The 9036-nt window shown below is 58.7% G+C and overlaps 1 protein-coding gene across 2 annotated transcripts; it reads right to left on the bottom strand.

Moving 5' to 3' along the window:
• Positions 1-4687: 4687 nt before the first annotated feature.
• Positions 4688-9036, bottom strand: NEU4 (neuraminidase 4). Of its 2 annotated transcripts, XM_029933480.1 has the most exons (4): positions 8684-9036; positions 7950-8167; positions 7556-7811; positions 4688-6714 (listed from the first exon to the last, which is right to left on the bottom strand). In XM_029933480.1, the coding sequence occupies exons 2-4, from the start codon at positions 8148-8150 to the stop codon at positions 5774-5776; spliced, it is 1398 nt and encodes a 465-aa protein (XP_029789340.1). In that variant the 5' UTR covers positions 8151-8167; positions 8684-9036; the 3' UTR covers positions 4688-5773. The 2 variants fall into 2 exon arrangements, with proteins under 2 accessions (XP_029789340.1, XP_029789341.1); XM_029933481.1 differs by lacking the exon at positions 8684-9036 and having other exon boundaries at positions 7950-8252.

The raw sequence follows: 9036 nt of genomic DNA on the forward strand, positions 1-9036 counted from the left end.
GAAAAGCCTGGGTTCTCTCCCGCCCTTGTGGTTGTAGGGGAAGGGGAGGGGGTGCTGCCTGAAGATGGAGGACCAGCCAGCCCCCTGCCCCGGGCCTGGCCCTCACCCGCCTGGCCGCGCCTCCTCTGCCCCAGGAGCACACAGAACCCCCAAGGCTCCATCTCTGTTCCCCCCATTTGCATGGGCTGCCGACCGGTGGCCCCTTCACAAAATCTGTCCCCAGACCACCTCCGCCACACAGCTGTGCCTGTATCTGCCCTGCTCCAGCCCTCCGCACAGGGCCCCTGCGCCTGACCGTCCCTCCCCTGCAGTGTCAGAGCCCTGGGCTGGGGGCAGGCCAGGCTGTGAGTGGGCACAGCCCCAGTCAAAAAACGCAGCCCTTCCTGTATGTTCCATCCTCCGGGAAGAAGACAGCACCGCCCTGAGGAGCCTCAGTACGTGTCCCCGACCGCAGTGACACAAACACCTCCCAGTCTTGTTCTGCCCAGGGAGCCTCATCCAAACCCTCAGGGGCTAAGAGCACAGCTGCCCCCCACCCAGCCAGGGGCACGCACACCCTGTGCCCACCACGGTGGGGTCCTGTCCCAGGCGGGGCAGGAGCTGGAACCCACATGTCCCGGACAAGGCAAGGATGCCAGGCAAGAGCACACAGGGAGCAGGGAGCGGAGGCTGCCAGGAAGGCTTGCGAGCCTAGAGACCCGGAGCTTCTGTGGGAAAACCAGTACAGCAGTAAGAAGACGCAGTCAGCTAGCACATACCAGATTAACACCCAGAAGGAGATGGCTTTCAGATACTCAGACAGCTGCCAGCTAGAAGAAAAAGTGGTAGAAGATCTTAATTTGTGCCTGAGGCATAAATTTAACAAGAAACGTGGGAACCCACAGGAGGACGGCTCGCCTGCAGGTGTGAGCCTGCTGGGTGGGGACTCGGTGTCTCAGAGCTGCCAGCGCCCCAGGCCGACCGCTCAGTGTGACACAGGATCCCAATGAAAACCGGCTGCAATGCAAAGTCCGTATGGACAAACAACAAGAAGCCTAGGAAACCAAGAAAAGGAAGTGAAAGCAGATCCTGATCAGCTCTCCGGCTGGACCGGCGGGGCTCGCACGGAGGGTGGGACACCGTAAAGGACTCCCTGTGTAACACAGGGCGCGAGCAGCTCTTCGAAACAGTACCAGGCAGGCTCCCTCCGCGCGCCAGGGCCTTGCACAGACCCCACGCGTGAGTGTAAAACAGAAGCCCTGCCGGACGCAGAGGATGACCGGGGTGACTTCCTGCACGCTGGAGCAGGACAGCTCCCCGTGCCCGCTGGAAACCACAGCCCCGTTAGAGAGATTGACACATTCAACTCTACAAATTGGGGGAAACACTTTAATGTGGCAAAAAAAAAAAAGGCAGAAGCAAACTAAGGGAAAGTATTTGCAATATTATTACATGAAAGGTTAACACTCCAATTATGTAAAGACCTTCTAAAATACGGAAACAGCAAGCTCAGGCACAATGGAAAAGTGAGCAGAAGATATGACGAGGCAGCTCCTACCTCACATGCCCACGCCCACGCGCACACATGCACACACACGTGCACACACGTGCACACAGATACACCCATGCACCAAACAACACACACCCACATGCATTTATACACAGATTCCCTTAAGCAACCAAAGGATGTTCAATTTTACTCGTAAAAGAAAAATGCAGATTACAACTTACAAATTACCCGCGGGCAAAACTCTGACCGTGGGGCCGCCCAGTGCTGGAGACGGCATGGGGAGAGCCCCGGGGAGCTGCGGGTGAAAAGGCCAGACTAGAGGATGAAGCACCAGCTACCGGTTAGACAAACCTGTGCCCTTTGACCATGAACCCGCCAGTAGAGCTCTGGAGCTGAGCCAGGTGCTAGGACACCGCGAGCCCCAGAGAGGCAGCAGGAGCAGGGGGAGCCGCAACTGGCTGCCCCCAAAACAAGGAACTGAGCTGAGGTTAGTCAAAGACAAGGGAGTACTTTGAGCATAAAAAAAAAAACCAAAATTAGAATTAAAAACCAAATTAACACATTTTGAGTATGTTTTAAAAGAAATGAGTTCGTATTCGAAGGAGGAGAAGGAGAAGACAGCAGGCAGCGAGGAGGGAAGGAAGTGGTGGCCTCACCAAGCCACCGGCCGGGCCACCGGCTGGTGGCAGCACCATGGCTCAGATACAAAGCGAGAGCACTAAGGCACAGTCAGCACTTTGCTGCTCGCCTTCCCGGAACGCGGCCCCTGCAGCCCGCCTCCACTCACTTTTTCCGTGCCCTGCTCTGCCCCAGACCCATGTGTCAACGGCCCGGCTGGGGCATCTCATCACCTCCCCCCACCGGGCCCCTCTCTGCCAGCCCGGGAGCTTGGGCTCCTCAGACAAGACCTGAGACCCCAGTGCAGAACCCGGAGCACGAGGTGTGGGGCCACCCCACAGCCCAGGGCCTCCAGGGCCCCCCACTTGGACCCCCTCCTCTCGGACAGCCTCTCCCACTACGTGTGGTCACCCTCCCCTGGTCTGCAGAGCTGGGGGCAAGGGCTGGCCTCCTCAACATAGAAATGCTAGGCCGTGTAGGACAGGAAGGACAGGAGTGAGCCACACCCGAAAACCCAAGGTGGGAGCCCTGTAAGATGGGGGGCGGGGGGCGACAAAGGTCGCCTGGCGGGAGAAAAGCACAGATCCCAAAGGAAACCTGCCCCGGGGATTGTGAAGGAGGGGCTGGCGGCCGGGGCCCAGCTGGCTGGTAGTCAATCCGGTGGGGGAAGGGGCCTCTTTGTGCCTGGGTGCCATTCCTGAGATTTGGGGACTTCAGGGCTGGGGTGGGGATGTGTTCTCCTGACGGCAAGCAAGGCGCCAGAGCCAGAATGATACTGACCCCAGGCACTGGAACCCCCCAACTGCTGCCCAACCACACCCCCAGGGAAGGACCCTGTGCTCTCTGGCTCCAGTGCAGTGGCCCCTCCCAATTGTCCGAGGCTCTGGAGCTGACTGACGCAGGGCGAGGCTGATGACATGGTCGCGAGGCCACTGGCCGATTGGATACTTTCAAGATTATACAACGGTTGTTAGGCACTTTCTTCTTTCTCTTTTTTTACTGTCAAGAGTGTTTATGGCTATACTTTTTTTTTAATTAGTAGATATATTTTATTTCTTTAATGTTTATTCTGGGGGGATGGGGGAAGCCTGAGTCGGGGAGGAGCAGAGAGAGATGGAGACGCCGAATCCGAAGCAGCTCAGGGCTCAAACTAACAAGCCCTGAGATCATGACCTGAGCTGAAGCCGGACGCTTAACCGCTTGAGCCGCCCAGGCGCCCAAATTAGTAAGTATGTTTTAAAGCAGTCTTAGGTTTACAGAACTGAGTAGTAATTCACAGTACACCACACCACACCCCCTGCACATACATTGTCCCCTAGGTTAGCACCTCCCACTAGTGGGGCACATCTGTCCTAAGTGACAAACCAGCAGTGATCCGGTGTCATCACCCAAAGCCCCTTGTTCACATCAGGGCTCACTCATGGTGATGTGCGCCCCATGGGCTTGGACAAATGTGTGGTGACATGTGCCCACCACGAACTCACTGCCCTCGCTGCCCTGAGACCCCTCCTCCCCCCAGCCTCTGGCAGCCGGTGATCTCTGTACGGTCTTTACAGGTCAGTCTTCTCCAGAAGGTCATACGGAATCACCCCGTACAGAGCCCTTCCACACCGGCTTCCTCCCCTTAGTGATGGGCCTTTAGGCTCCTCCCTGTCTGTTCTTGGCGAGACAGACAGCTCGTTGCTCTGTGGCGCTGAGTCATCTCCCATTGTCTGGATGGACCAGTTAGTTTGTCCATTCACCTCCCGAAGGACATCCTGATTTCTTCCAAGGTTTGGCAATTATGAATAAAGCCACTATAAACATCCATGTGCAGGTTTTCGTGTGGACGTTAAGTTTTCAACTCATTTGGATAAACACCAAGGAACACAATTGCTGGATCCTACAGTAAGAGCATGTTCAGTTTGGAAGAAACGGGGACACAGTCGTCCCACGTGGCTGCCCGGCCAGCGGCAGAACGCTCCTACTGCTCTACCCCCGCCAGCATGTGGCGCTGCCAGCCTTCCGGATCTGCCAGTGCATAGGCTAATGGCAGCCTGCTGTCTTGTTTTCCTTTGCTCTTCCCTGATGACGTGTGACGGGGAGCTTCTTTCCATATGTCCACTTGCCAAAGCATGCACACAAGTCTTAAAACTCACCAATAAGAAAGCTAACAACACAACTAAAAAAAGAGGCAAAAGCTGTAAAACAGATACCTCACCAAAGGCAATACGCAGATGGTGCAGCCACTTCGGAACACAGGCTTAGCAATTTCTTGCAAAGTGAAACTACCCAATAAACCAGCAGAAGTCGTGAAGGGCTGATGGAATTCACGAGGAAAGACATGTACCCACTGAACTCTTCCTAGAAGGCAGATTTTTAAAATTATTTTTTTAATGTTTTATTTTTGAGAGAGAGAGAGTGCAAGCAGCGGAGGGGCAGAGAGAGAGGGAGACACAAAATCCGAAGCAGGCTCCAGGCTCTGAGCTGTTAGCACAGAGCCCAACGCAGAACTCGAACCCACAACCTGTGAGATCATGGCCTGAGCCAAGGTCAGGTGCTCAACCTACTGAGCCACCCAGTAACCCCAGTGCACAGAGATTTTAAATTACAGAATTAAATTCTTTAATAGGATTTTCAGATTTTCTTTATTTCCTTTTTAATAAGTTGTATTTTTCCAGGAATTGTCCATTCATATAAAAAATTCCTAATATCTTCTTGAAGTCTGTGAACATCCATAGGGGCCTCCTGTGTCCTGTCTCGTTGTCATTACTGGTTATTTGTGTGTTCGCTGTCTTTTACGATCAGCCTCATGAGGCGTTTATCAGTTTTGTTAGTTTTCTAAAAACCCAGCTCTGACTGTTCATTCCCTCTGGTGTCTGAGGTCTCCTGTCACTCTAGTCCTGCTCTTGCCTGTTCCCTTCCTTAGCTTCTCTGGGGTCCACTTACCGTCACTTTCTAAGGTGGTGGCATTGGGACACCTCCCCCGCCCCCACACAGCCCATACTGCTCAGCTCAGCTCACAGGTTGCCTGCAGTGCTCACAGAATTAATTTCAATGTCTCTTCTCATTTTCACTGTAGCATCTTCTTTGAACCAGGAGTAATTCAGATTTGTGTTTCTCAATTTTCAGACACAAGGAAGATTAAAAAAAAAAACAACTTTTTTTTGAGCGACACAGATCAAGCGAGGGATGGGCAGAGGCAGAGGGAGGGACAGAATTCCAAGCTCAGCACAGAGCCCAACCCAGGGCTCGGTCCCATGAACTGTGAGATCACAACCTGAACCGAAATCCAGAGTCCAATGCTTAACTAACTGAGCCCTCCAGGCGTTCCCATAAGGAAGATTTTAAGTTCCCTTTTGTTTTTATTCTGGCTCAATTTCACTGTAATTCTCAACCCTTTGAAGTCTTGTAGAGACTTGACTCCATGAGCCAATATCAATTTTGAGCAGACCGTGCATTCTGTTCCATGCAGTGCTCTGCATGTGTCCGCGGAGCCACGTTTTTGGGCAAGCTGGCTAGAGCTTCGTGTGCCCCTGATTTTGTCTCTCACTCTGTTGGTTACTGAGACTTGCATCTACAATTTTCTACTGTAACAGTGGATCTATTTTCTCCTAGAAGTCTGCCTACTTTTGTTTTGTATTTCAAGGCATACACACACACAAACGGGTCAGACCAGAGAGGCCGTCAGGAAGGCCGGCAGTGCTCCGGACGCTTGCCCCCGAGGTCTGGTGGCTGGGGGGCCGGTGGCAGGTTCTGCAGGACCTCAGCGAGGGAGAACATGCAGAAAGAGACCTCTTCGTAGGAGACCCTGGCCCCGCTCTCAAACAGACAAGCAAAGGTCAGGGCTCCCTTGACAGTTGGCCCGATGGATGCCAGATCAGAGTAGCCACTGGGGCCCTCATAGATCACCCAGGGCTCTGTCCAGCTGCGGGGGTCCAAGGGGGACCGGCTCAAATAGATTCCCATGTGGAGTCGAGCCCTGCGCCCCACTGGGTGGGAATACAGCAGCCAGGTGGGGCTCTGAGACAGGGTGGCAAGAGGCCTGGGCACCTTCGGGGTCCAGGCCGCCGTGATCCCACAGAGCCCATCGGGGCTGTCCCTACACCCTTCCATCGCCCTGGGGCCCTCCTCTGAGGGTTCCTGGACTCCAAGACAGAGGTGTGAAGTGCGGGAGTGGTTCCTGGCACCCACTGGCCAGCTGTCACCCCTCGGCCTGCTGGAGACTGGGGCAGGGAAGCCTAGGACGCTGCCCTGGCAGCCCCGGGCGGTCTCGGCCAGGGCAGGCACCAGCTCCCCGGCCAGGAAAGAGGTGCCCTCGTCTGCACTGAGCGCCTGCACGCGGCTGCCCAGGGGGCTCCTGGCGTTGCAGTACAGGATGCTGCTTGCCTGCCCGCCGTCCACCGAGGCCAGCTGGCACTCGCCCGAACGAAGGTTGGGCACAAGGCCTCCGTGGTGCCAGGTACGACCGTGGTCGTCACTGTAGAAGGCAAAGGCATGCGGACTGGTCCTGCAGATCTTGCCGAAGCATTCCCGCCTGTCCACGTGGTACGTGTAGGCTGGCACCAGCAGGCGGCCTGAGCGCAGCTGGATGCCGTGGCCCGGGCCCACAGCAAACGTGGCCCAGTCTGCGGAGAAGAGGGGCTGCCAGTTCCCAGCCTGGGGACAGCCTTGGAGGGGACAGCCTTGGCTGAAGCCAGACAACCCCCCCCCCCACTCCTGCCAGCCACTCGGAATGCTCCAGGGCTGGACAAGCCTCTCTCCAGCACTGTCAGGAGCAGGGAGCCCAGGCAGGCTACTTGGCCAGGTTCTCAGCACCGGAGCAGGTGGCTAGTCCCCCAGCCCAGGAAGGCAGACAGGGGCAGCGTGAGCACTGCCCAGACAAAGGGGCCACCAAGGGCAGAGGGGATCCAAGGACCTTCAGGGTGGGGTCAGGCCCAGGGCCAGAGGCCCACGGGGTAGGGACCACAGGAGCAGAGAGCTCTTCAGAGCAGCTCCATGTGTCCCGTCCAGGTCTCAAAGCTCTCCCATGCCCTCAGCTCAGCTCCCACCTACAGGGGTCAGGGTGAGCAATCAGGGTCCCCTGGGTCAGTGTATCCATGTCAGGGTTGGGGTGGCCTCAGGGGGCAGTGGGTAGTCCCGCCAGTGGAGAGGGAGCAGGAGTGGAGGAAAAGCTTTAGGGTCAGGCCACCCACCTAGCCCTGGGGCCTGGGCTGGACCCCCCCCACCCCCCCCCACCCCCCGGGGAAACGGTAAGAAGGCAGAGGGTGGCGAAAGGGTCTGGGTGCTAAGAGGGCGGGGCCACAGAGACGGAAGCAATAGACAGCCACGTGACCTGCGGCGGGACCCTTCCACGCCCCCGCCCCCGCAGGGCTCACCCACCTCTCACCTCCTGGTGAAACTCCCTTCCCCTCTTGGAGCAGACCGAGCGGGTGCGTACCCACCCCCAGCCAATCCCGCCCCGCCTACCCTGCTCAGCGCCGCCCACCGCCTCCTCCGTGAGGTCCCGGGCGGCGCCCCAGCTGCGCCCAGCGTCCCGGCTGGTCACGCAGCAGAGGCGCGCGGCGTTCTTGCCCGCGGCGATCTGCGAGGCCTCAGGCGTGCGGCCCCGCACCGCGATGAAGAAGAGGAAGACGGTGGCCGTGCGGGCGTCGTGCACCGGGCAGGGGTTCATGGAGCGGTGCTCCTCCAGGGCCGCCGTCCCCAGCACCCGCGCGGCGCCCCACTGCCGGGGGAAGGGGAGGGCGGCCTCAGTTTACCTGCCCGCGGGGCGCCCCACTGCCGGGGGAAGGGAAGAGGGGCAGGGGGAGGGCGGCTTTATCTGCACCCCGGCCCTGCCCGCGGGGCGCGCCCCGCCACTCACCCGCACGGAGCCCCCGGCCAGCGAGCCCCTCCTTTGCACCAGCCGGTGCGCGTGCGCGTCGTCGGGGCTGAGCCGCTGCTCCGCGAACGCCAGCAGGGTGGGCGCGGGCGGCACGGGCAGCAGCGCGGGCACGCGGTATGTCAGGCCGCTCCTTTCGCGCTGGAACAGCACGGTCCGCTCCGGAACGCGCGGGGCCCCCATGCTCTGCGGGCGCGACCCTGGCTCCCCACCCCCAGGTCAGCAGAGCCCAGGGTGAGTGGGCGGGGAGGGCGCGCTCCCCTCCCGTCCGCCTAGATGGGCAGACGCCCCCTCCCACCCCGCGCGCGCCTCCGTGCCCTCCCCTCGGAGACTGCCCTGTCCCAGGCTCCTCACCCAAGTCCACGGCAGTCCCTCCCCGCCCTTCCCTTCCTACCACTGCACCCCCAAATGTCTGCAGTCGGCCGTTCCTCCTCTCAACCGCTCCCCACTCCCTCCTTCTGACGAGAGTGGGGGCTTCTGGCCAGAGTGCCCTGACTGCCCGCCCGGTGCCTGGGGCAGAGGCAGGAGGCTGGCCAAGTGGACAATCCAGGCCCTACGCTTGGGTCACGCAGGGCCTCAGTTTCCCCAAATAGAGACTCCACGAGCGCAGGAGCCACACAAGCACAGAGAAACAGAGAAACCGACACGCTAGACCCTCGGAAAGGAGACCAGGAGAGGCAGGCACAAAGCAGATGCAGACAGGATGCCACACTCACTGCGCAGGAAGGAGCCCGGGAGACAGCGTGCGTTCCACAGCCACAGTCGCAGGCTTCTTGGAAAAGGTGCCCTAGCTGCCGCCACCACCCTTCTTAGGCTTGGGGGTCAAGGGACTCTTGGGAGTGGCCAGGCGAGGGGGGCAGCCTGTTGAAACCAAGAGGGTGCGCCAGTGGGTCTCCTGCAGGGAAGGGGCCATAGAAGGACACCAGCCGCCTTGCCCGCCCCACTCCCCGACCCCGGGCTCCTGAGCAAAGCTGGAGCGCATGGGGAGGTACAGCAGAGCCACCCCCACAGGGTCCCCCAAATGACTCCCACATGTGCCTCAAGGGAGATAGAGGAGCAGTGAGAGGGC

Source organism: Suricata suricatta, chromosome 3 (assembly GCF_006229205.1).
Source record: "Suricata suricatta isolate VVHF042 chromosome 3, meerkat_22Aug2017_6uvM2_HiC, whole genome shotgun sequence".
Classification (NCBI taxonomy): Eukaryota; Metazoa; Chordata; class Mammalia; order Carnivora; family Herpestidae; genus Suricata; species Suricata suricatta.

Coding starts and splice junctions, on each gene's coding strand:
- NEU4 (XM_029933480.1), bottom strand. CDS start 8,150: ATGGGGGCCCCGCGCGTTCCGGAGCGGACCGTGCTGTTCCAGCGCGAA. Junction 7,812..7,949: donor TGGCCGGGGGCTCCGTGCGG/GTGAGTGGCGGG, acceptor TTCCCCCGGCAG/TGGGGCGCCGCGCGGGTGCT. Junction 6,715..7,555: donor GGTGGGCGGCGCTGAGCAGG/GTAGGCGGGGCG, acceptor TCTTCTCCGCAG/ACTGGGCCACGTTTGCTGTG.